This window comes from Sus scrofa, chromosome 5, assembly GCF_000003025.6.
Source record: "Sus scrofa isolate TJ Tabasco breed Duroc chromosome 5, Sscrofa11.1, whole genome shotgun sequence".
Classification (NCBI taxonomy): domain Eukaryota; kingdom Metazoa; phylum Chordata; class Mammalia; order Artiodactyla; family Suidae; genus Sus; species Sus scrofa.
Genome location: NC_010447.5, coordinates 15,670,354 through 15,697,676, shown reverse-complemented (window position 1 = coordinate 15,697,676; position 27,323 = coordinate 15,670,354). Strand labels below are relative to the sequence as shown.

General features: G+C 43.8%; 1 protein-coding gene across 5 annotated transcripts; it reads right to left on the bottom strand.

Moving 5' to 3' along the window:
• Positions 4,733-23,649, bottom strand: TMBIM6 (transmembrane BAX inhibitor motif containing 6). Of its 5 annotated transcripts, none has more exons than XM_021091115.1 (10): positions 22,906-23,337; positions 14,770-14,857; positions 13,997-14,105; positions 11,350-11,470; positions 9,981-10,029; positions 9,780-9,877; positions 9,514-9,593; positions 8,903-9,003; positions 8,137-8,212; positions 4,733-6,805 (listed from the first exon to the last, which is right to left on the bottom strand). In XM_021091115.1, the coding sequence occupies exons 1-10, from the start codon at positions 22,949-22,951 to the stop codon at positions 6,782-6,784; spliced, it is 792 nt and encodes a 263-aa protein (XP_020946774.1). In that variant the 5' UTR covers positions 22,952-23,337; the 3' UTR covers positions 4,733-6,781.

Here is a 27,323-nt window from a genome sequence, read left to right as displayed (position 1 = left end):
AGGCAAGATTCAGTAGAACCTGAACTTAGGCAGCAGGAGTTGGGTTAGAGGGCAATGGATAGATTAAAAAGATTCCCAGGAGTTCCCACTGTGGCACAGTGGGTTGAGAACCTGAGTAGCAGCCCACGAGGTGAGGGTTTGATATCTGGCCCAGAGCAGTGGGTTAAAAGATCCAGTATTGGAGTTCCCGTCATGGCTCAGTGGTTAACGAATCCAATTAGGAACCATAAGGTTGTGGGTTCGATCCCTGGCATTGCTCAGTGGGTTAAGGATCCGGCATTGCCGTGAACTCTGGTGCAGGTTGAAGATTCGGCTCAGATCCCGTGTTGCTGTGGCTCTGGCGTAGGCCAGCAGCTACAGCTCTGATTCAACCCCTAGCCTGGGAACCTCCATATGCCGCGGGAGTGGCCCAAGAAAATGGCAGAAACACACACACACACACACAAAAAATCCAGTACTGTGGCTCAGATTTAATCCCCGGCCCAGGAACCCATATGCCCTGGGTGTGGGCATAAAAAAAATTTCCATATGCCCTTTTTTTTTCTCCTGTCTTTTTTTAAGGCCGCACCTGCAGCATATGGAAGTTCCCACGCTAAGGGTCGAAATGGAGCTGCAGCTGCTGGCCACAGCCACAGCAATGTGGGATCCTGGCCTCATTGCAAACTACATCACAGCTCACAATAATGCTGGATCCTTAATCCACTGAGAGAGACCAGGATCGAACCCACATCCTCATGAATACTAGTCGGGTTCTTAACCCACTGAGCCACAACGGGAATTCCCCCCATGTGCTCCTTAAATGATGAGGTTCCTTGAGTTCCCACTGGGCTCACTCATTCTTCATAAAATAATGCCTTTGAGATCCAAGTTGTATGTATCTGTGGCTTATTCCTTTTTATCACAGAGTAGTATTCCATCGCACGGATATACCACTGTTAGCCTGTCCATTCCCCATTGAAGGATGTTCTGGGTTTTGGGTATTACAAATAAAGCTTCTCTGAACATTTGTGTACAGATTTTTGTATGAACACACATTTTGTTTCTTTAGGTTAAATACCCAGTAGTGCATTTGCTAGGTTATATGGTTAATATGTTTAATTTTATGAGAAACTGCTAGTTGTTTTCCAGAATTTGTACTTTTTTTGGGGGGGGTCTTTTTGTCTTTTCTAGGGCCACACCCGTGGCATATGGAGGTTCCCAGGCGAGGGGTCTAATCAGAGCTGTAGCCACCAGCCTACGCCACAGCCACAGCAGCGTCTTCAACCTACACCACAGCGTCTTCAACCTACACCACAGCTCATGGCAACGCCGGATCCCCAGCCCACTGAGCGAGGCCAGGGATCAAACCCACAACCTCATGGTTCCTAGTTGGATTTGTTAACCACTGAGCCACGACGGGAACTCCAAGAGATTGTACCATTTTATCTCACCACTGGTAGTGTGTGAGGGATCCAGCTGCTCTACATTCTCAGCAGTACTTAGTTTTTTATTTTTTGGGTTTTTAAAATTTTTTTGTCTTTTTAGGGCCGCATCCGTGGCATATGGAGGTTCCCAGTCTAGGGGTTGAATCAGAGCTGTAGCCACTGGCCTATGCTACAGCCACAGCAATGGGGGATCCGAGCTGCATTTTCAACCTACACCACAGCTCAGGGCAACGCAGGATCCTTAACCCACTGAGCAAGGCCAGGGATCGAACCCACGTCCTCATGGATGCTAGTTGGGTGTGTTAACCACTGAGCCACAACGGGAATTCCTTGTTCTTTCTTTTTCAGCCGCACCCTTGACATCCTGGGCCAGGGATCGAATGTGCGCCTCAGCTGTGACCTTTGCCACAGCTGTGACCTTTGCCTCAGCTGTAGCAACACCAGATCCTTAACCCACTAACGAAGCCAGGCCAGGGATCAAACCCAAATCCTCACAGAGACAACATGGGTCCTTAACCCACTGAGCCACATGAGAACTTTTGTTTAAGAAACCAGGCTTTTTGTCCTTAGGGTTTTCCATTTACTCGATTTTGCTGCTCACATCCCTATGATGTCATTTAACGTGGTCCTCTGGCCACAGTCTTTTCTGGAAACGGGTACTCAGATCTAGAACTTAATATGACTGAGATTCAATTTTTTATTTTTATTTATTTATCTTTTGCTTTTTAGGGCCGCACCCATGGCATGTGGCGGTTCCCAGGCTAGGGGTCAAATCAGAGTTGCAACGGCAGGCCTGCACCACAGCCACAGCAACCCCAGATCCAAGCTACGTCTGTGACCTACACCACAGCGCACGGCAATGCTGGATTCCCGACCCACTAAGCAAGGTATGATTGAACCTGCATCCTCGTGGATACTAGTCGGATTTGTTTCTGCTGAGCCACAACGGGAATGCCTTCAATTTTTTTTTTTTTTTACAATTTAAACTTTATTGGTAGTGTTGTTTACGTCCATCAAGAACATATAATGTCAGATTGTGTCTCTTAATATGTTGGTGGCTATTGATCATTGTTGCCTAGCTTCATTATTTCATCAGAAGTTTACAAAATAGTGATGCAAATCCTATTTTCTTTCATCTATTAACTGGAATACATCTATAGAGAGAAACTTTGACTTTTTAATTACCCTGAAGTACAGTTTTACACAGAAAAGAAAGAATAAATGCTGCTTTCTGCTTATTGATAAGTATTCATAAGTGACTGGTTTCTAGTATCCTCCAAAGGTGACAAAAATATCATCATGAACTTAATTATGAGTTTAAAAATATTTGATTTCAATCTTTTGCCCTTAGAATTCTTTTTTTTTTGGTCTGTCTTTTCTAGGGCCGTACCTGCAGCATGTGGAGGTTCCCTGGCTAGGGGTCTATTTGGAGCTGTAGCTGCCAGCCTATGCCAGAGCCACAGCCATGCCAGATCCGAGCTGCATCTGTCACCTACACCACAGCTCATGGCAACGCCAGATCCTTAACGCACTGAGCAAGGCCAGGGACCGAACCTGCAACCTCATGGTTCCTAGTCAGATTCGTTAACCCCTGAGCCATAATGGGAACTCCTGCACTTAGAATTCTTATTGATGCTCAAATGATCCCATCTTGGCCAGGAGGAGCCTCTTTAGATTAGCCCCTGAGTCCCCCCCCCCTTTTTTTTTTAATGATTTTTATTTTTTTCCGTCACAGTTTGCTGAGTCCTTTTGAATTAGACTACAATAGTCACCTTTGATCGCTTCTTTGCTTTCTGGCATAACACTGTGTTCCTGGGGTCCCCTTTGTGCTTTTAGTGGGTTAAGAACTGGACTAGTATCATTTCTCCAAGGAGCTCTGCTTCTAGTGAGCAGTGACACCACAATCTGGGCATTAGTGTGTAACTGCCTGTCAACGAGCCCCTTTTCTTTCACCTGTGAGGTGACAGCGCAAATCTGATTACTCCCTCCCTCGCTCAAAGCCCTTCAGAGCACCCTGCCGCCGTTGGGACAAAGCCAGCTCCTTTGCATCACCCATCAGGCCCTCAGTTACTGTTTACCCACTCCTTCTCATTTCCTACTAGTCCCCCTGCCTTAAAATTTACAACCCAGCAAACCCTCTTCTGCGCTGAGCACTCTGCACTCCTGTGCCTTTTTTCCTACTAATCTCTTGACCTGAAAACACCCACTCTCACCACTGCCTTTAACCTCGTCACCCATCCCACTTGACTCAGCCTTGACATTTCACCTTAGTTCAAGCATCATCTCCAACACACTTTTCCCTGAACCACGGGCAAGGCTGTGCCTCACTGTTGTTCTGTGGCCCTGTGTTTATGTGTAAGGACTTAATGTCTGCATGTAGCTTTTCTGTGCTGCTCAGCTGTGAGGACTGAAAAGCAGTAACTGCCTTACTCATCTCAACTCCAGCAGGGAGCACGTTGCTGGTGCCCCGTGGACACCCCATCTGACGTCCTGCCGAGGCAGGACAGACCGCCTCTTTTCCCAACACAGACATCTTTCTACTTCAGCCACCCACCTTGGCCACGCTGGCTCAGCCTGCACGTCTGCCAAGACCAGGTCATGCTCTTGTGTGTCATGAATGGTGGGCTGGTGGGGAGACTGCAAGGAAACTCTCTCTGACTCTGGTTACAAAGATTGGGGGTGGGGAGATTTTGCTGAAACACCTCCCATTTCCTGCTCCACCTCAGCTGGAGCCTGGCCAGGAGCCAGAGTAACAGGAAGGGGTTTACAAGGCGCGTGACAATCAGAGGGGGAGTGTGCCAGAACGAGGAACCTGACCAAAGCGAACTTGGGGTTATAATTGCAGCGTATAAACACTGTGAGGACAAGGATTTTTGTATTCTCACTGATGATTCCTAGCATCAAGAATAGGTTCTGACCCAGTGGGTGACCACAGATACTTGCAGAATGAGTGGACTAAGATGCTTTTTTTCACCATGCATCCCCAAATGTCGCAGCTTGGTTGGAGGCTGGAAGCAACTACACATGCCCATACCAGGGACACCCTACAATAAAGGCTGGGGTAGGGGGAAGACCAGAAAAAGGCAGGGGCTCTGTATGGGACAGAAATTTCCAACATTTGTGGCAAGCTGGGGCTACACAGTGGGAGGCCAAAGGCGGGGAGCGGGGAGGGGGGTCGTCTCTGTTTCCAACATACCCAGAGCAGAAACTTGACCCTGCCCCATCCCTAAGAATAAGTCAGACAGCAGCCCAACCCCACGTTCGGCTGTGGCCTTGATTTTCACACACACACACACACACACACCATGAAAGGTTAAGGAATTTTCTTTATTTTTTACAAATTAAGACTATGTAGATTTCATATATTTCTGAATCAAAAACACCTTTGTCTTCACAGTATGAGTTAGAGAATGCAGCCTGAGCTGAAAACCAAGGAACTAGAAAAGAAAGTAATAATTACAGTGATTACTGTATTAAAAACCTGTTAGGCATTTTCTTTAAAAGTAGTTTTTTTTTTTTTTTAATATCTTGTCATTCTTGGCACTGTTTCTAAAGAAAAACTCCTTTATCCCAAGCAAAAAAAAAGCACAAGATGTGGAGTTTGGCTTCAAGAGATGTAACTCAGATTCTCAGGCCTAGCAGAGAATTGACAACTTTATGGAGAGTTGCTACTGGGGGTTGACTGGGAAGGAAATCCCTTTTAGTAAATTCTCAAGCCACAGGCTGGAGAGAGCAGCTCAATCAAAGGGCAGCATCCTCTGCAGAAGTGAGCCATTCGGGGTGGCAAGCCCCTCCAGGAAGCCACGTCGCCTGGGACCCGAACTATTTCATGGGGTGGCACAGTGATGTGGTTAGCTGTGAACCAGAAGCCAATGGGTCCAACTGTTTTGTGTACTGGTTGTGAACAGGGAAAGCCAAAAATGGTGAAGCAATGAAAATTCCCATGGCTCAGTCCCCCTTATGCTGAAGCCCTGCAAGAAGCCAGAGCCACAAGCGCTCCTGAGGCTGCTCGCTCTTCTGTGCCTGGCTCTTCTATGCTTGCAACAGTGGCAGCTCACAGGGAAGGACTGGGGATTCCCATTAGCACTGCCCCACCCCCCACCCCGCGGCTTCCTTGCAAACACAAAGCTGTAGAAAATCAGAAGTCTTGCAGGTTGGGTCACCTGGCCCCTGCCTGAAGAAGCCTGCGGATTCCTAGAGAACAGGTGAACAGACCAAAAACTAAAGTGCATCTATAAACAGACATCTATCTACTGCCCCAAGTCTCGGGCCTGACACTATTAGTGCCCAGATGGGATAAGACAAAAATACACCCAAGGACTTTTGAATGCTGCTTCCCCAGTCATCACAGCCCATCCCACTGGTCTGAACAAAGATCCACTCAGCAGAGATTTTGTTCTCCTCTGCCCCAAACAGGTCCTTATCTTGGTTTGTCTGGCAGGATTTGTTATAATTACCCTAGAGACTCAGCCAATCCCCTGCTCTGTCCTTCCTCTCCAGGGACCCTTAATCATAGCCGCCTGGTAGAGGCCACTCAGTAACTAAGGTGATAATCAATGAAAAAAAAAAAACCAGGGGAATTTGGGAATTCTACAATATATCTTGCCATACATAATCAGCCTTCATAAATGCCTGACAAGAATTAGTCTTCCCTTTGTGCTGAAATCCTCCCACCCCACAAATGTAAAGCAGGCAGGTTCCCTGCGGGTGAGACAAGGGACGGGAAGGGAACACACAATCCACACTCCTTTTGTGACAGCAGGGCAGAAAGGTGTCTTTGCCAGACCAGCAGCAACTCCGGCAGCTCAGAGGAAGCAAAGCATCCATGGGAAGAGGCTTTTCATTTTCCTTGTAGGGGTTGACAGCTCAGATATCACGAGCCTGAGTTAACAATGGGATCAGCAAACTTCTTTCCCAGGGAACCCACACTGCCTAGTCCCACAGGAACTGCGCACAAACCAAACAATGCTGAGGAAGGAAGGGCCGCGGCGGCTCTACCAAACGGTTTAAGTCCACTTGATGAAGCTCGGTGGAAAAACGGACTCCTGGCGTTTGCTTCCTCTGCAGATCCCGTTCCTCACCTCGGTGGGCTGGCTGCCTGAGCAGAGGAAGACACTAGGCATGGGGCTGACAGAAAAGGGAGCGGGGACGAACCCCAGGAACACGAAGCCAAACTCCAAACTATAGTCTGCTAATCAGTTTTTTGATCAAAAAAGTCAAAATAGAGAAAACCACAAAGTACAAAAGCTTTTCTGATGCTTTTCATTATCACAGAACACGCCACCTGTAATGTGTGCAAAGAGGAAATGAGGGGCGGAGGGAGAGGAGGTCAAACTGGGGAAGGCTGGATGGTCAATTCACTTCTTCTCTTTCTTCTTGTCCTAGAAATGGAGGGAAATTTCCAGTTAGCTCCTGGTACTGACATTTAAGCCAATACCTGACTTCCTTTAGTTAGAGACTGGAAGGGAGCAGGACAATAAAAAGGAAGGAGAAATGCCCCTTCAGTGTAGGAGCCACTGGTGGGCAGGCCCCCACGGTGCCCCGGACCTGACAAGAACAAAGGTTAAGCAGCTGCCCCCACTCGGACCTCACCAGTACCTGGGCCCCCTGACCCCTGCTGGCTACTCACAACCAGTGAAGGCTGCCGACTGGCAGTCTACCCTAGAAGAACTAGAGGCCAAGAGCAAGCCGAGATCAACTTTCCACTAGGCCTGAGAAGTAATAAGCATAAATCCTGAGCATAAACCAACATTCAGAATCCTCTGGTCCCGTGGAACTCTTTATTGCCCAGGGTGGAGGCCCAGTGCACTCTGACATGAATACAAGGGAGGTGTGCTGACTGAAACGGGGGGACCTGCTTGGTGCTCAGCCCAACCATGGCACAGATGACCATCAACCCCACCGAGTCCTGTTTCCACCACCACTGCACTGTCCCCCGTTCCATCACCGCTTCTGTAAAGAGAAGCCTGGGCCTCCATTTGTTCCTCTACTACCAGAGAGAATGATGTTGGCCACTCATTGATCCTACGCAGAATATGCCTCTACCAAAAAAAATTAAGACCAGTGAATGGGTAAAATTGGTCTACTTCTGAAATCTATTTACAAAAGCTGGCTGTCAATATTATACAAATCCTCTAGGATATCTTTTTGAATCACAACTATCTTTGCAGCCTTCAATTTTTTTATTTTATTTTTTTTTTTTGCTTTTTAGGGCTGCATCTGTGGCATATGGAGGTTCCCAGGCTAGGGGTTGAAAAGGGAGCTGTAGCTGCCAGCCACAGCTACAGTAACTCGGGATCCGAGCCACATCTGTGACTTACACCACAGCTCACAGCAATGCCGGATCCTTAATCCTCTGAACAAGGCCAGGAATTGAACCTGCAACCTCTTGGTTACTAGTCAGATTCATTTCCACTACGCCACAAGGGGAACTTCTCAAATTCTTCATATAATAGATTGTTTCTTGCTGCTCCTGAAGCTATTTCCCTTTTGATACTAATCTCAGAGATTAGCTTTTTTTTTTTTTTTTTTTTTAAAAAGGATTGTTTTTACTTGCTTCTTTTTCTCCAACGGCTGAAGATTTATGGTTTAACTCTTACTCAGTGGCCTGCCTCACAGTCACCCTGGACCCACCCAGAGTGTGAGCAAACTCTCAAGTTTGAAGTGCTGAGCTCATGAGCCAGTCTTTCACCTTTGGGTGGTACTGACTAACCTTCTCATTCATAGCCAGAATCATCATGAGTTTTCTGAAGAGAGTAACAAAGTCTAAGAAGAGGTCAACACAGTGCCTGCAAGAGAAGAACCAGGTTATACAATGCACTTCCTACTTTGCTTTACCCACAAGCCCACAAAGGTGCAAAACATAAACCCCCACCCCAACCCCACGAGTCAGCTTCACCAGCGCTCCACCACCAACTAAGCACAGCTCTAGTGTCTGAGATCTCTTGAAACTCAGCAAAGCCATATAGCACAGAGGAAAGAAAATTTAGACTCTGCAGCGGCCCAAGCGTGAACCCCTGAGTTACCACCTAACTAGTTAGAAGACTGAGAGGATTACTACATGTGAAAAAGTGTATGCATATCTTCTCACTGTTAAAGGTTTAAAGAATACAATGATATAAAGAGTAAAAGGTGGAAAGATCCCTTTCCCTCTCCTCGGCCTAGAGGTAACCACTATTCAAAGTATTGATAATTAAATATATACTTATTAGTCCAATTTTTAAAAATGCGATCTCTTTTAGGAATTGAGGGAGACGATGCTATGGGGTGCATAGCTCCATAACCACGGATATTCGATCATGGACACCCTGACACCCTGAAGGCTGGTCTCGAACACCAGCCAGTGCCCTCTGGTCCACTCTTTTTCCTACCGATGTGGAAACAAAGTGAGTAAGACAAAGGATCATCCCAGAGATTCAGAAAAGAGACGCGGAATGGAAGAGTATGCCTCACCCTTCAGACTCAGTTTTTGAACTCACCAGATATAATCTTTATCTCCATTTTCAGCCTTTTCAATAATGAGTTGAGTATCAAACAGGACAAAGCCACACATGACCACCAGCCCCACATACAGGTTTGCCTAGCAAAAGAAGAATAAGACGAACTTACCATATGGTCCATATGGTAGACACCGTAGGGAGAAAAACAGCCATACCTCTTTCTGGCCCTGGGCCGCTTGAAAGTACGTCAAATGCTAACCCAACCGACGAGAACATTCACGGGAACAGACGCCTACAGTGAAGACCATACATACACTTCCCCAGGCACTTTTTTTTTTTGCAGGGGGGGGGGATCACTGGGAGAGCTTCAGTCATTTTAACAAGGAGCCACTGTTGGAACTGGCTTTAGAAAGATGATCTCTGAGCAAGTCATCTTCTCCATTGCAATGCCCAACCCCGGTTCAATCTGTACTTTCACCGCTACCTGTAGCAGAAGACTCCATCCTGGAAGGGTTTGTGGAAAGGCTTCAAGAGCACTGCCCAACAATAATGAGAATTCTGGAGGATTCTTAGTCTATCTTGCTTTAGAGGATTAAGCAAGAAAACGTGTGAGGTCAATGGCTACCGGCAAGTTCTATGCAAAGTCTCACCTGGAAAAGCCAAATGGATCCAAAGAAAAGGTTCCCCAGGGAAGACAAGACCATCAGGCTCATGGCTGACATCAAGATACCTGTGAGAGATAACAAAAAGCCATCTTGAGAAAAGCCAAAGCAAGGTAAAGCAATCCCATTAAGGCCATTCCTTATTTCCCCTCAAAATGAAGGCTTTCCAATTCAACCCAAGAGTAGGGAAAGGGTCCTAGTGAGAATTCTGGCTGAAGCAGAGAACCTCCCTCTGTTTCCCAATCCACACGTACCTCCCAGAAAGAGGTAGCTACGGCGCCTGGCATAGAGCGCGCTCAGGGTGAAGCAGGTGAAGATCATTGCCGTGCCCATGAAGGCGGTGGGAAGGATGCTGTTAAAGGAAAAGACCATTATATCAAGGGCTACAGGTACATCACCTAGATTTCGAAGGTATATTCCTAAAGGGAGAAAGAAGACACTACTAACAGAGTTACCTGGGGTTAATGGCAATGCACAAGTCCAGTGCAGGGCCGAGGCCAACTCCTAGAAAACAAAAAGCCCCAGGATACGGTATTACCACCAATTCTTGAAGAGGACCCTTATCCACAACCATCAATAGTGTGGGATGTCGACAGTCCTAGGAAAAAACAATAAAACTATGGAGTCTGTTCCCATCGTAGCTCAGCAATAATGAGCCCAACTAGTATCCATGAGGATGAGAGATTACAAATAATGAAGCAGGCATGTCAAACATCTTTGAGCTAAACCGTAAGACTGCACAACTCTGAAGAGCGGTGATGTGTGACGGTCATGTGAGCCAGATCAGGAATTAACAACAGAAAAAAGGAGAGCAGGTAATGTGGCCACCAACCTGTAGTCAGAGACTGACCCCCTTTGTAGCGGAAAACGCTGGACCAGTTCTGCAGGTGCACACTTGCCAAGAGGAGGGTGCAGCGGCAACCGGTTCCAGCTCCATCACTTCCTCTACTCTGGCTATTCCTACTCCTTCTGAGAATCCCGCCCCTTTAATTCCTTCAAAAACAAGATTTCCCTGATCTAAACATCTTAATCTCTAAATCCCTTCCTTTCTATCATTTCTTCAACACTGTACAGATTAGACACACTCAGAATGACTTGTACTAACTTAAATGTTGCTTTGCAGGTATTTTTATTATGTAGCTTGAGACCTGTTTTCCTTCATAATTCTAGAAGAGCTGTGCTTTTTTAATTCTGTTCTTGAGAATCAGCAAAGTGCCCTGCAGGAATGGATCTCAATGTATGGCTTTAATTTAACTGTCAGCAAGATTCAGAACAGAGGCTCCTATTAGCAGCGTGAGTCCAACTAAGCAGATTCCTGGGCCTAGTTTAGTCCCACATCACCATTAACAAGTTATGCTACCTAAGCTCTTGAACTTCATTCATTCGCACACAAATGCTGATTTTTGGATGTAAAAGCAGAAGTCACAGTCACTAGTAACAAAGCTCTGGAGAGAGAAGCAAGATGCATCTGTATAAAACAAGGAAGCAAACAGGGGAACTATACCCAATATTTTGTAATAACCAATAAAGGGGAAGAATCTGAAAAAAAAAAAAAGATATAATGTATGTATAACTGAATATCACTTTGCTATACACCTGAAACTAACAAAACATTGTAAATGAACTATACTTCAATTTTAAGATTTAAAATAAACAACTCAGGATCCAAAAAATTAGAACAAAATACAAGGCACACTCACAAACAAATAGGATAGATAGTACTGTGTGCCAGCTGGGAATAAATACCTATCTTGGGCCTTAGTCTAAAGAGATACTAAAAACACAGTTTCCAGCCCTCAAAATTAGACCAATCCCCTCACATACCTGTAAGGAAAGCAAATCCAGCAAGAAGTCCCAGTCTTTTTTGCTCAGTTTCATGGCTATGAGGTGTTGCCATCAGCCAAATCATCAACCCCAGGGAGCCCAAGGCAGACAGCAGGCCAGCCTGTCAGAGTCAGAGTCAACAATGAAATAATTGAAAGTATCAAATTTATTCTGCAGGGGACTTATTGAGTTCAAATATGCATGTGAACTTCCTCCTATTTGCTTCTAACCTGAGGCAGTGGAAAGGCAGTGAGAACTGGGGAGAGAAGCCAGAAGGCTTTAAAGGCAGGGTTAGGACCATGGTGGATGCCAGGGGCAGTCCATCAACTGTTACTACCAAGGCAAACTGTGAGTCTTGCTCAAGAAATAGAAAAGATGAATCAAAGTGACAAGTGCTTGAAGCACATTCCAATCTGTAGAACAAATAGAAACAACCCTTTTGATCACTTTAAAACACACATATACACAAATACACAGAGAAAAACTGAATGACTGTGTTCCCCTCTACCTAATTCATGTTTAAGCCTAAACCCCAATGTTACGGTATTTAGAGGTGGGGTCATAAGGGTGGAAGCTTCATGGAAATTAGTGACCTTATAAAAGAGATCCCAGAGAGCTCCCTTGTCCCTTCTACCATGTGGGGACACAGGAGAAGATGGCCATTCACAGAGGAACCAGGCCCTCAACCACACAACAAATCTGCCAGCGCCTTGATCTTGGACGTCCCAGCCTTCCAAAGTGTGAGAAGTATTTGTTGTTTCAGCCACCCAGTCTATGGTATTCTGTTATGGAGGCCTGAATGAACGGAGGCTGAGTGAGAACAAAACCATTGTTAACAGTTATTTCAGGGTGATGGAGTTCTATATTTCTTCCTCATCAGTCCGTTTTTCAAATCCTCTACAATGACATGCATTAATTTTGTGAGGAAGGAAAAAAAATCTTAAAAAAAAAAATTTTTTTTAAGCAAGTAGGAAAAGTTCCAGGCATTAGAAAGAGAGGGAAATCATTAAGGATGTATGTAGACACCAGAGTTCCTTCTTGCCTTTTTTTTTTTTTTTTTTTTTGCCTCACCCACAAAAGTGGAAGTTCCTGGGCCAGGGGCTGAACCTGCACCACAGCAGCGACCCAAGACACCACAGTGACAATGCTGGATCCTTAACCTGCTGTGCCACAAGAGAACTCTCTTTCCTGATTTTAAAGAGAGAGCCATATGCGTTTTTCACAGTAGAAAACTCTTTATGCTCTATAAAGTCACTGTGAGCAATGAATTAGTAAATGCAGAACAAATGCTTCCGAAGGAAATAAAGGTTTGAGTTCTTTCGAGCCTCTTGTCATAACATTTTCATCAACTGATAATACATAACCTTGTTTTATATGTTTTCTGTTTAAAGATACTTTTATACTGCTGACTCATTAACACGAACTCATGTTCACTGGAACTATAATCCATGCCTGAACAAAGCTTAACACACATATTTTCTCCATAAGGCACATCACGGGCTTGCACTGAGCAATATCAGACAGCACTTTAGCCCCTTGCCTGGAGCCATCTTAAACATCAAAATCACCAACAAAAATTATAAAAATGCAAAAAATGCCGCACTAAACGGACTGTGAAAAGAACACTTGTTAACAGTTTGAGAATTTGAAATAAGGCAGTGTTGCCTTGTCCAACCTCAGCTAGAACATGATGCAATGTACAATCTGAATATTTTTACTGCTGTGTACGGTTGCAAATGTCTGCAAAATCACAATGAGGACTGATTTTAGATTACAAATGAATTTTGGCCAGTAGGTAAATTCACAAATACGGAATCCATGAATAATAAGGATGACTGTATTACACTATATTACTTAAAAAAACAAACAAAACACAACCAGACACCAAAGGGCTTTGTTTGCCTAGAAGGTAGAATACGTTTTAGTCTAAACCTGAGGAAGTAAAGCCTTATCTTTGAATGTCTAAAATAATTTTTCATACACATGCTGCCAGGAGATGCCTGAGCACAGGGATGGTTCCCCTCAGCAGTGGCAAATGCCAGCACAGGTACACCTGTGTACTTACAATAATAAGGACACTCTAAAAGGGACAAGTCTTAGTGAGAGCTTCAAATTTTTGGTTATTCTTCAACCATCCCTTTTATTGCGCTAGCCAAACTCAAATTCTCCCTCAGCACAGGAAAATGAGCTGTTGGTTTTCATTCAACCACACAAATATAAGTCTATCAAAGGAAAAAATGGGCCACATCTTTAAAGGTCTCAACCCTGTCTCTCCAGATAATTAAGCACACAATCAGTGTTTTGTATCCAAGTACTCTACAGTCATTTAGGCAAAAAAGAGGAAGATTGGAAGAAAAAAGGCTACTGTGTGGAACCACCCCAGCATGCATGTCAAACCCCTACTCAGTGGGTGGGGGTCTTGTATGTCAGCAGCACACCAGTGACAGGGTCAAGACATCCTGTTTTTAGTTGCCAGAAAAATTAAATGGCCCTGCATGTCCTGATTTACCAGTTGGCTTTGGCTGGGTTCAGATTCCAAAATACTGAAAAGGATTAAGGAGGGGCAAAGGTTTGTACCACCCTACGGAGCTAGCTTCTTCCTAATGCAATTTGTGCCATAGCAACTAAAAGAGAAAACTGCTCTTACCTGAATGAAACGGGTGACCACATGGACATAGGCCCCCGCAGCCGCCACAAACATACAAAGGGCAAAACTGGCATAGACCTTCTTCAGGTGCTGCTGTGTCGAGGGGGTTCTAGGAAAGAATGTTAATAATGGCCATCACTCTGGAATCAATCTCATCTCTAAGCGAAGAATAATTTCCCTTCTTCCAAGGGAATATGTGAAAGTTATAATTAAAAAAAAAAAAAACAACAAAATGCTTTAAAAATTGGGTAATAAACAGAAAATCTGAAATGTTGAGGAAGAGCCCAAAGCCCAAAATATGAACAATCAGTACCCAAACTAAAATAACTAAATGGCTTTTCAGTGACCACACAGCAGCCCTTAAAATGTAGGTGCTTTTGGAGTTCCCATTGTGGTGCAGTGGAAATGAATCCAACTAGGAACCATGAGGTTGTGGGTTCGATCTTTGGCCAAGCTCAGTGGGTTAAGGATCCAGCATTACCGTGAACCGTGGTGTAGGTTGCAGATGCGGCTCAGATCCTGCGTGGCTGTGGCTGTGGTGTAGGCCAGCAGCTATAGTTCCAATTCAACCCCTAGCCTGGGAACCTCCATATGCCATGGGTGTGGCCCTAAAAAGAAAAAAAAAAAAAAAAAAAAAAGTAGGTGCTTTTATCAGATCCTCCGGATTTTAGTAAAGTTAATGTTAGTTTATACATACAAAAGTTAATACATTAGGAAAAGAAAACAAAACAAGATGTGAAAGAAAATGTAATAAGGAAGGTCAAAGCACTTACATGTGGGAAAACTTTAAGAGGGCATCAAAGTTGATCTTCCGATCAAATATATTCATGATGCTAGCGTCTGTGGGACACAGCCTCCACTCTGTGGAATCAAGGATAGAAAAAAATTATTTTAAAAGATACAAAGAAATACAAAATTACAAAAAACTTTCTTACGAAAAACAGCAATATACAACCTTGGAAAAATGAAAGTTATCTAAAATCCCACTGCCCCAACACCACCATTTTCTTTTCTTTCTTTTTTTTTTTTGTCTTTTTGTTTTTTTAGAGCCACACCCGAGGCGTATGGAAGTTCCCAGGCTAGGAGTCTAATCAGAGCTGTAGCCACTGACCTAGGCCAGAGCCACAGCAACACCAGATCTGAGCCTCATCTGCGACCCACACCACAGCTCACAGCAACGCTGGATCCTTAACCCAGTGAGCGAGGCCAGGGATCGAACCCGAAACCTCATAGTTCCTAGTCAGATTCGTTTCCACTGCACCACGATGGGAACTCCCCCATTTTCATTTTTTAATACTTCCTTCTAGAATGAATTTGCAAGCATACTCAACCATTTTAAAGGGGACAGAAGTGTCTCACTAAACTATTTCATTAATAGCATTTGGATTCTATTCTTTCAGAAAGTAACCTGCTCCTTTGAAAGACAGTTTGTTTCTTTGAGAAATTCTCAATTAGCAATCTAGTTAAAGGGAGCATAAAGCAGTCCTACTGGAACATAAAACAATTTATGTCACTGCTTCAAGATGCCAGAAAATTTCCTCAGCAAAAGCACAGAGGCTTAAAGATAAAAAAGAAAAACTAGAAATCTGGGTCTGGCACCAAGGCTTGCATTTTAAAAATACACATTTAAAAACTTTCCAGCTAATGCATTTTAAACTGAAAGGGATCCACAATTTTAAAAAGAGGAAAGTTCTTCCATGACAAAGGAATTTGTGCAGAACCTTTCTTACAGAAGAGTTGGAATAGTACAAGGAATCTCTGCATACTTCACTCAGATTTCCTAAATGTTAACGTTTCACTCTATCTGCTTTTTCCCCTCCTCTCTATATAGCAATGTACAGAGACTTAAAAATATTTTTTTCCTAACCATGCATGACACAATGCCACTTTACACCTAAACACTTTAATATGCATATCCTGAAAACAATGATCAAAAAGCAGCAAAGTAACAATGATGTAATGCTTATCTGATCTGCAGACCTTATTCAGAACTTAACAACTATCCCAAATGTCAGAAAACTGAACTATACCCAGATTACATTACATCTATACCATAAAGTCAGGATCTTAAATTCTGCTCCCTCCCCTATCTCACATGCAATCCTAAAAAAACACATTCAACCTACAGACTCAAGATCTAATCAAGAGCTTTCATCTTTCCTAAATATCAATCCTCCAGGTTCTCATTAGACCCATAATACCCAATCATTTCAAATCAACCAAAAGGGAGGAAGCGGACAGGATTAAAACACAGAAAGCAAATTGTGTGAAAGACAAGCGAGGAGTTCCCGTTGTGGCGCAGTGGGTTAAGGATGGGGGTGGGGAGACAAGCCAACTACTCATATCCATTCTATCAGCACTGAGCCCAACGATTGACAGCATTAATCCAGGCAATAAAAATTAAAATCCCAAAACGGACTTCCTTAGGAATCCTGGGCCAGTGGAAAGATGGCATCCTTAGAGTTCACAAGCTATTTGTTTCCCTGAGGCTCTCTCACGAATGAAACAATTACAATGGCTGGCTGGCTTTATCTGATTTCCTCTTTCCTTTCTTACCTGCATCCCTTACTCACCCCAACTCTACTGCTAGTTTTGTTCTTAAGGATGGAAATAGTGAGAAGCTGCAGAACCTACTGAGGCTGCCTCTCTCACCTCTAAGTCACAGGGCTCTGAGCTCTCTTGATCTAGATGGTGCAATTATTGCAGGCTGTTGCACGGCCAAGCACAGCCTTCCATAACCATGATGAATAAGTCCTCTAGAGAATACACCTTACAGGATGGCAGAATCCAGCACCTGGAAAGTGTCTTTGTTTAAAACTTCCATTAACAGCCCTAATGACATCCCTAGACAGCACTGAAGCAACCTTCAGAGCCAAGTTTCTCAGTATTCACAACCAAGCTAGAGTGTCTCTTGCTTCCAGTTTCAAGAGTTAAAGTGGGGGCAGGTCAGCTCCTCAAATATCCTGAGGATTATTAGTCAGAAAGGGGCAACACTCTGTAACCAAACCCTACTAAGTGGAAACTGTGGGAGGGGAGAATGGCAGAAACTTCCCCTTCCCACTGTGCGCTCTGGCTATCAAAGGTTGTGGGGGCAGGGAGGGAAGTGCCAAATACGAATTTCTTCATGATTTAGGGGCTTGTGATTTACAATCATTTAAAAATTAATCAAATAAAACCAGTTTTCCAACATTATGACCAACTCTAAAATTCAAGTGAAATACGTAACCACCGAACTTTCTAGATGCAAAAGTACACAGCAATTTTAGTAGAAACTTTATGGGAAAAAAATGCAATGAAGTATACATTTAACAAACTGATTGATTGATTGATTGTCTTTTTAGGGCCGAACCCACAGCACATGGAGGTTCCCAGACTAGGAGTCAAATCCGAGCTGCAGCTGCCAGCCTATACCACAGCCACAGCAACACGGGATCTGAGATGCATCTGCCACCTACACACAGCTCACAGCAACACTGGATCCTTAACCTGCACACAGCTCATGGCAACACCGGATCCTTAAACCCGAGCGAGGCCAGGGATCGAACCTGCATCCTCATGGATGCTTGTCAGATTCGTTTCCGCCGAGCCACGACAGGAACTTCTATTTATTTGACATGATTTGTAATTTATTTCAGAAGTGTTAAAATTAGCAGGGAAGGAGCTTAGGTTTTAGAATCAAGGAAATAAATGACAGTTTGCTCTTGGTCTGTTCCAAATAGATAAGAACCAATATATGGGGAAGTAATGAGTTAAAACTGTTCTTGCAAGTTTTGCCAGATAGACTAAACTTACCAGTTTTCTATCTGAGCCTCAACTACTTGTGCTCAGAAGCTGCACAGAAAAGATATCTACATTTCAATGGTTCATATGCAAACTCAGCTGAACAAGATTAAATTGCATCCGTAACTCAAAAATAGCAGCTCCCATATCCAAAGTATTTTCAGTCCCAGGAATAGTCAGCTCTCAACAGGGCTTGAAGTGTCAAAACCATCAACGAAGTAACTTAGCTAACATTCCAGAGGGGCCCCAATAGTTAAATAAAAACCTTTGTTTAAAAAGAAAGTAAATTAAAATGATAAACTTTAGCAGTTCCTTTGCAGGGCAGAGAGTTAAGGATCTGGCATTGTCACTGCAGCAGCCAGGGTTTGATCCTTGGCCTGGGACTTCCACATGCAGCAGGCATAGCCAAAAATATAAAAAATAAACTTTACATTATGCATATTTTACCACGATAAAGGAAAAAAAGTACAAGTTACTAAAAAATTACTCAATATAGAAGTCCCCCTAACAGACATCAAAGCCCATTACAAAATGGATACCAGCACTGGTCTATCCTGAACCCTAACTCATACACAATTCTATACACAAATCGAAATCAAGGAGGAGGACAATGCCTCTGAGGCTCCTGGGAAAATCTGCCTGCATTGCATTTGTAAAGGAGAAGTATATGTTCAGGTGTTAATCATAACCAAATTCCTTTAATTTAGTTCAGAGCCTCATTTTATGCTTTCATCCTTAGAAAGGCAGAATGGCAAAACTTGTCAGTCTGTCAAAATCTGTCACGCATGAACTGCTAATGCTTTGTTGGAAGTGTCACCATCTGTGGTTCTCCAGGCCAGCCTCCTCTGCCAGAGCCACTCAAAAACAAAACAAAAAACTTACTGCATAACTTTACGAAGAAAGAAAAACTTAAACACACTGTTTTGACTCCAGTATTCCGAGGGTCTGCCTTTTAGGAGGAAGAGATGGCAGGGGCAGGTAGGAGAGTCTCATCAATGAACATCTATGTCTTAAATATTATTAAGTCTCTTGTTTTGCTTTAGGAGTCTTTCTTACCCTTGTCCTAAAACAAAATATTATTATCAAGGGCCAAGCCTTAAATGAAAAAAAAAAACCCAATTCTCCTCAACCTTATTCTAATACCTATTAAGTACAAAGCATATGAAACAGAGCCAAGTAGCCAAAAGCTATGCAAAACAATCATCCATTTAGTATTCATTAAAACAAAAAAAAATCCTTTTCTTAGAAAAAGAAAAGCTTGTGAACTGGAGGCAGCACAGAAGCTGCCTCAGTGTACACAATTAAACAACATTACACTAACAAGTCAAAGAAACATTGTTCACAAATTAAACATTTAGTTGTGAATTACAGGATTCTTCATTCCTGCTATAGTATTTTAACCATCTTGAATCCTGTTCCCACATATCCAAAAGGGAACAATTTGGAGTTCCCGCTGTGGTGCATTGCAAATGAATCCGACTCGTAACCAAGAGGGTGAGGGTTCTATCCCTGGCCTCACTCAGTGGGTTAAGGATCTGGCGTTGCTGTGAGCTGTGGTGTAGGCCGGCAGCTGTAGCTCCAATTAGAACCCTAGCCTGGGAATCTCCCTATGGCATGAGTTTGGTCCTAAAAACCAAAAAGAACAAACAAAAAAAAAAGGGGGGGGGAAACAAACTGATATGAAAGAAGAAAAATCCCATGTGGTTAAAAAAAGTGGGAGATCGTAATTTTTCAGCAATTTTCCCTACTAAACGTTTTCAGACTCTCTACAACCATGTTCCTATCATACAGTTAAGAACATGGGCTGCTGCTCTTTGAACCCTGGCAATTTCATTAGCTGTGTGATGCAGCAAGTTTCCGGCACTTAATCTCGCTGTGCTTCAGTTTCCTCATTTGTAAAATTGTAACACATAATATTCCCTATTTCATAGACAGGAGGACCAAGTGAGATAATACAAAATAAAGGACTTAGACTAGTGCTTCATACATGCAACCAGCTCAATATATTAACCATTGTCATTACTGGTATAACTCATTACTCTCATGCCCTCAGTGCATGATTTTGCCTTTTAAAGGTCTGGTGTTAGAAGATATTTATCACAGGCCTAATTTACATATGCTTTCAACCATTAACTCATAGCTGGCTATATCCTGAAGGCTTAATATTTACCCAAATGAGAGTTAAATTAAATGGGGGGAGGTGTCCTAAGAATATTATAAACTAGAATTTAAAGGAACTTGGTAAATTTCATCACTGATTAAAATGACTTTTGTTTAAATGGTTTGTCTCTCCTCTGGTACGTTTACCCTGTACCTCCCATCCCCCAGGCCCACAAAAGTGTTTTGAGACAGTCTAATAACCACTAAATGATAATCTGATGGGGTAGAGAAGCAATGGAGCAAACATTTACTTATTAGCTTGATGCTTTCCTTGCCATCTCTAGGAAGTAGGTCAATTTGGTTTCAGGAAAGCCAAGGAATTAATTCTATTTCAACCAGGGCTGTGCTTCGCTCATCCTAGATTTGGACTTTAGATGTCCCAGCCTATCCCTTAACTTGAACCAAAATCTCTGGATTAGCTAACACTGGATCTCTAGGGGGTTGCCTCAGAATGAAAACTGGTAATGAGATGGAATGCCTACTGCCTTCAATAAATTATTTTTTTGCACCAAACTCTGACACTACCGAACCCCCTTCCCTATAAGAACAACTGTTTGACAGGTCCTGGTGTCCTAAATACATAATCATCCTCCAGTATAAACCAGCAATCCCTCCCCAATAACATGAGATTTAGCCCAAATGAGAGCATGGATAGATTAGGACAGAGAGTACAACCATTCAAGCCTCACTCTTGAAGCTCCTTTCAAGTGTTTCGGATTCCAGTTAATTACATTTCATTGTAAGCACCCTGAGAGAAGAGCTTGCATCTGATTCATCCCATTATCCCCCACACTTAGGCACATCCAGAAGTCTCCATAGTAAATCTAGACTCCATCTAACCAAGTGTTGCAACCACAAATCCACATTCCCCAGATGGCTCAGAGAGGAACCTACTCGAAAGGGTCAATCAAGTGGCCCCCAAAGCTAATCTCTACAGTCTTTCTCTACTTGGTTTAAACACTGTTTTTGGAAAACAAAAATGTATATGATACAAAAGCTACTCCATGAAATTTGGTTAGAAACTCTAGAGGGAAACAGTGTGGAGTTTAAGATACTTGTACCAGATTCTACAGCCAAGTCAAAGTAGCAAAGGAAAATTTAGCAGGTAGAGCATCATGGGAATATTCAGTGTTTTCCCAGAGGAGACTAATACCCTTGGGTAGTTTATGAAATAAAGTGAAACACTTCAGGCCAGCAATAGTACCATCTCTAACAACACCACTGACTACATTCATATAAAATTTTACAACTTTCAAAGTGTTTTATTATATACATTATCCCCTTTGATCATCACACCAATCCATGAAGAAAGGGCATGATTAGTACCACTTTAAAGAATAAAGTGAAAGTTCAAAAATACAGTGTCATAGTGGCATAAGCACTGGCTCTGGAGCCACAAGTCCTGCCATGTTCTACCACATAACTTTGGGAAAATCATTTTACCTAAGGACAGCGAGGCTTCCTCATCTGTAATATAACGATGATTAATTAAAACCTGCACTACCAAGCTTACTGAATGTCAGTAAGAAAATCTGTGTGGTGCTCCAGTGGTTAGGATTCAGCACTTGCACTGCTGTGGCCAGGGTTCAATACCTGGTCTGGGAACTGAGATCCCACATTAAGCCACTGCAGACCGCAGCCAGAAAAAAAAAAAGAAAATTGTGCAAGATTATTATACAGTGCCAAATATTTTATGATGGACATTAAATGGACGGTAGTACCAACCAACATGAGAAAGTTAAGCATGAGAGCCAGAACCAGCTTAGCAGCCTTCTGATCTCCAACGCCTGGTGGGTGCTCTTTCTATTACACCCTACAGTGGAAAAGCAAGTTTTCCTTAAGGCAGTTTCAGCTACAGGTCAAGAGAAATCTTAACAACAACAAATATACGCTGATTCCTATTATACTTTTTTCTGTACTTTTCATCATTTCTACAGCAAGCATGAACCATATGCATATTTAGAAAAAAACTCAGAAATGCTAAGTATCTGGATTAATTTTATTCTTTAGGAAGGTGAGAATGCAGTGGATCAATAATGGGGAAAGGAGAAAGGAAGAAAGAGGGTACTAAGCCATGTTTCCACAATAAGATGAATAAGAAAATTCTGAATCCAAACTAGAGACTGCACTTTCTCAAGGATTCAACTATTCTGACCCCACCCCGAAGGAAAACGGCAGAAAATCTAAATGCCAAGATATTCTTGAAGCCAGAACAACAATAAAACATCCCAGACAAGGACGAGTAAGAAAACACCAGAGAGTAAATTTAATACATAACTAAGCATGTTTGCAGAAGCCGTAAGAAATGTGGTTAGGCAACTCTGATCTTTCTTGAACTAAATTCTTAAAACTACATATTTGACCAAAAGATAAACTTGAATAAGTATCAAAAAGTAACTAGACTATCCAATATTCTGTAATAGCCTACTTGGGAAAAGGATCTGACAAAAAATGGGTATGTGTATATGTATGACTGACTCACTTTGTTGTACAGTAGAAATTATCACATTAAAATCAACTATAATTCGATAAAACTTTTTAAAAAAGTAACTAGAAAAGCCCATTCGCCATTAACCTTTAACCTGAAATCTTTGTTTCAAGTACAGTCAGCTCTTCCACCAGGTTACAGTCATTAGTTAACTATTGCTAAAACAGAGTCTCAAGTTCAGAAAGGTTTTTGTTGTTGTTTGGTCGATGAAAGGTTGATGGGGCAAGCAATGTAACCTGGCTGGCACGGGGCTGCAATTCCTCACTTAACAAACACACGAAAATACCACAGCTCCAGCAAGTAGGTCCAAGAAACCGCCCAACAACGCCTTTCCTGACCGGACTTTGGGAAAGACGCCGCCCACGGGGCTCAGGACCAGCAAAGCCAAGGCCACCTCACCTGTCCAAAGGTAACCAATCAGACCAGAGCGGGGCCGTCCAGCGGGCCTGGCAAGCCAGGCCTAGCCCGGGTCTCTCCTCACCTCCCGCCTCTGCTGTTGGCTTCAAAGTAACGAAGGAGCCTAGCATGTCACAGAGGAGTGTGACATCATCCACTCCGCCGTGACAGGGCAGCTTGCCGGACCAGGCCCTCCTGAGTCCCGGCCCCCACCGCTCACCCAGAGGCGGCCCAGCCAGAGGACCCCCAGCAGGCCAGCGATCTGTCGGGAGCGGCGGGGATGACCACAAACCCGTGAGGTTTCGCTTTCATTCTCCCCGGAAGAAAGGCGCAGGGGACGTGCCCTGAATTAAGGGGGTCGAAGCTGGGCCTGGGCCAAAGAGCCTCCGAGTCTACACTTGGCGGAGGAGGAGGAAAGACGCGGACTAAGGGGGAAGCAATTCCGGCCAAAAAAGGCCCTTAGCCAGCGCTCCCCAGCCGACTGAGCGCCTCGACACCCCCAAAGACCCAGCAGACTCGCCCCGCCCCTCCCCCACTCCGGTACAGTTGCGCCTGCGCGGTACTAGTTCCCCAACTCCTCCCCTCCCAGCCTAGCTTTCCGGAGTCCCGCCGCCCAGCAGGGCCCAGTTCCTCCAGGGTGCGGTCCGTCTGAAAACGGAAACTACTCCCACTCTTGCTCAAGAAGTAACTAATCCCCTTTCCATTTCTCAATCCAGGCTTGCGCAGTCCTAGCTTCAGACGTACCTTCTAACCCGCTTCTCAAGAGCTCACACAGCTCCTCTAACACCGGATGTGCTTCTGACTCTCCCAGGGTCCGCTCCAGACTCTTTACCTTGCGTCCGCCCCTCGAGGGAAGCCCCGCCCCCGAGTTCCGCTTGAGGCCAGTCCTGATTGGCCATGGTTGCTCTTCTGCCTTTCTGTTGGCTGTAGGTGCATAAACAACGGCTGCTTACTTCAGAGCCATTTGCTTAACGCCCTTGTCGATCAAGACTCTGGCAGCCAAACAGCGCGTAGCAAAAGACCTCCGCCTTCTTCCAGCATAGTAAGGCAGGGTCGTAGTCCGAAGTCGCCTCTAGTGGACAAAGAGAAGAGGGGAGGCCCCACCCAAGGCATAAGGCAAGTAATGCAGCCTCCACCACAAGCGATGGAATAGCTCTGCAAAGTCCTGGGATTTGGGTTTTATGCTTGTCGTAGAATGCTAAAAGGGGAAAGAGATTCAGAGAACACATAGAAAAGCATTCTCATAGGGAATGCTTCACGGTAAATTCTCAATTTACCGTGAACCTTGTGAAGCTTAAACTTCAGAACATCTTTGAAGGCTCAGAGAATTTCTCAGGAACGGGGGGAGGAGGAATTAGCAGCCCCAGTCCTGCATCAGACGAATGTACTCCTGGAGGTCACCCTCTTGGCCCAGATTGTGGTCCTGGAGTCGTGGGCGGGGCCAGTGGGCTGCCACCTCCTCATCCACTTTGCTCTGGGGAAGGCGGTAGTAGTGGGGTGAGTAGGGCAGCTATCTGGCTGAGCTGCCCCAGCAGCTCTGAGGAAACTAAGCCAAGGGAGAAAAAGGGCTGGAGCGCCTTGGGACGTGTCTCCAAGAAGCAACACTTACAGAAGAACTGAGAGTAAGGAGTTGTGAAGCTGCTTAAAAAACGTTTCTACACTGTCAAATTTTTTTTCCAAAACTTTTTTGCTAATTTATCTAACATCTCTATATAAATAATACAGCATGGTCATACGAAGAGGCAAAGCGTATGCAGCCAAAAAAAAAAAAAAAAAAGAAAAAAGAGCTTATAGTGGTTAACAGGCAGTTAATAATAATGTGGTTTTGTGGGGTTGTGTGATATTTGTATTTTGTCAGCATTTTAAAATCTGTAATGGATCACTATTAAAAAAATTTTCAATTTTAAAAATTAAAAATTTTTTAAAACCTGTAATGTTTTATTTTCTTACTCTAAATACTGATTTTATTACATAATTTTGTATTCTTTTTCTTAAATACAGCCATACAACTGTAGATGTTTCCAGCTGCACAAAACAGCAAATGAGGAAACAAGACCATGGACAGAAAAGGTTCTGGCAAAATAAGGGAAGAAATTTAGACTAAGCATTTGATCAAATCAAAATGCAGGATTCAAGAAACTGCTTTCTAGATGGATAGACTAGCCATCTTTTCCATAAAGAATACAAATGTGCAGGGTATGATTCCCAGTACACATTCAGATCTGCAGTAAACATTTTTCTGTAGTGCAATCTAGTGTTTACTAGTGCAATCTAGTGTTTACTCTGAATCTTCCACTGGAGTGGGAGAAAATATATCATCAGTCTTCCTTGAGGTGTTTCTCCCTACTCTACCCTAATTTCTGCCACATTTCTGAGGCTAAAGTGTTTGAGAACAGGGCCTGTCTGGTTCCTGGTCATCAGTTCACATGGGCTGTGAACTGGTTTTTTACCTTGGTACTGGTATGGCCCTTTTCACGTACAGCAGTAGCTATTTCCACACCATACTTAAGGCACAAGAAACTGTTTGTCAACCTGTATTGAATTCTCCACCTAGAACAAGAGGTTGCTAAGAATTTGGCCGTACAGTGTTGACTGAAATAGGTTATTCATTCATTGATGACAGATTACACCGTTTCTGACTCAGGGTCTCTTGTGAGGTTGCAGTGAGATGTCGGCCCAGGATCCAGTCATCCAAAGGCTTGACTGGAGCTAGAGGAGTTACTTCCAAGGTATGGCTGACAATTTGGTGCTGGCTGTTGGTAGGAAGCCTTAGGTCCTCTCCAGATGGGCTCCTCCAGAGGGCTGTTTGAATGTCCTCACAGCATGAGGATTAGCTTAATCCAGAGTGAGCAATCCCAGTGGCAGAGAGAACTAGATGGAAGCTCTTTTTACAACTCATCCTCATAAGTTGCATAGCAATCACTTCCTTACAATAATACCCTTATTCCCAAACCCCTGACCTGGTTCCTGTGCCTCAGAGGGCCTCATGGTTTGAGGGCCTTCTTGGAAATTTTCTAAGTCTCCCTTATGTACATATAACAAACCTAGGCCATCAAAGCTCAGCGCAGACCAGGTTATACATGAGTCTTTGTTCCAGTTTTTCCCCTTCATGGGATTCTCCACTTCTAGGATGCTTGAAGAATTCTGGAACTCATGTCTATGGAATTACCCCAAGGCCCTGTGATCAAGTCTCAATTTCATGACAACATCCTAGTGCCCTGATCACTCTTGCTAGCCAGTACAGTATTTCTTTTGTGGAACTGCATGAGACTGGGTCTCCAGGATCATGCCGAAATGCCTACTTGGAGGTCAGACAAGATGAGCTCAGGTCTCTGGGCTACCAACAGTCAACAGTCCTTTACTAACCCTTGGGCTTGAGTTGTGTGTATGGATCACTGTATTGATCCTCTCCTGTCTGTTCTGATTGTGGAGCTGTGTGTGGTCTAAAGCACCAGAGGACAACAGAGTAATAGCAAGCATCTTTTATCCCATATATCACCACACACAACCCCCACCCCCGTCCACCCCACCACTGGCACCCAGGGCAGTTACTCCATCTCCTCCAAAGATTCTAGAGCATATGGCAGGCAGTCCTCCGGGAGCAGACACACTTTTCTGCTCCAAGACCATTCCTGGGTGCTTTTGAGACTGTTGTTCCACCGTGCCAGCAGGCTCTTCCCAACTAATGTCCTCTTTTGCTTCTGAATGATGTGGGAATAGAATGTTCTCTCATATGTCAGTCTTAAGTCATGCCGAATGAGGTGTGTACAAACGGCATCAGCCCTCTGGTTCTATCCGTGATGTGTGGAAAGTAGGGCTGTGGTCAACACTGAACGGGGTCATGAGCTGGGAATGCCATGACAGTGGCTTAAACAGTGTAAGAGAAGACATGGTTAGAAGAGGTGTTGTTCTATGGTTAGGGTATAAAATTCTGAATAAAAGATAAAGTAAAATCCTGAATGAAAATTTAACATGATCATAAAACAAATTATTGTTCAAATTTCCATAAGAGTCTGGGTAAGACTTGCGTTTTTTTTTCCCCCCACTGTACAGCAAGGGGATCAAGTTATCCTTACACGTATACATTACATTTTTTTTCCCCCACCCTTTGTTCTGTTGCAACATGAGTATCTAGACATAGTTCTCAATGCTACTCAGCAGGATCTCCTTGTAAATCTATTCTAAGTTGTGTCTGAGAACCCCAAGCTCCCGATCCCTCCCACTCCCTCCCTCTCCCATCAGGCAAGGACTTGCGTTTTTGGTCATCATCAACAAAGCACAGTAATAGTTTTTGAGAGAGTCATGGGAGACATGGTAGATAATGTGGTGTCATGAGTACTGATATAACCAGGAATAAATAAACAGTATAAGGGAACTATAAGAACAAGAATACAGATTCCAAAGACCCTTGGCATCGTATTTACAGTGTTACTAGGCAACCAATCAAAAAATGGGCAGAAAAACCTAAATAGACGTTTCTCTGAAGAAGACATACAGATGGCC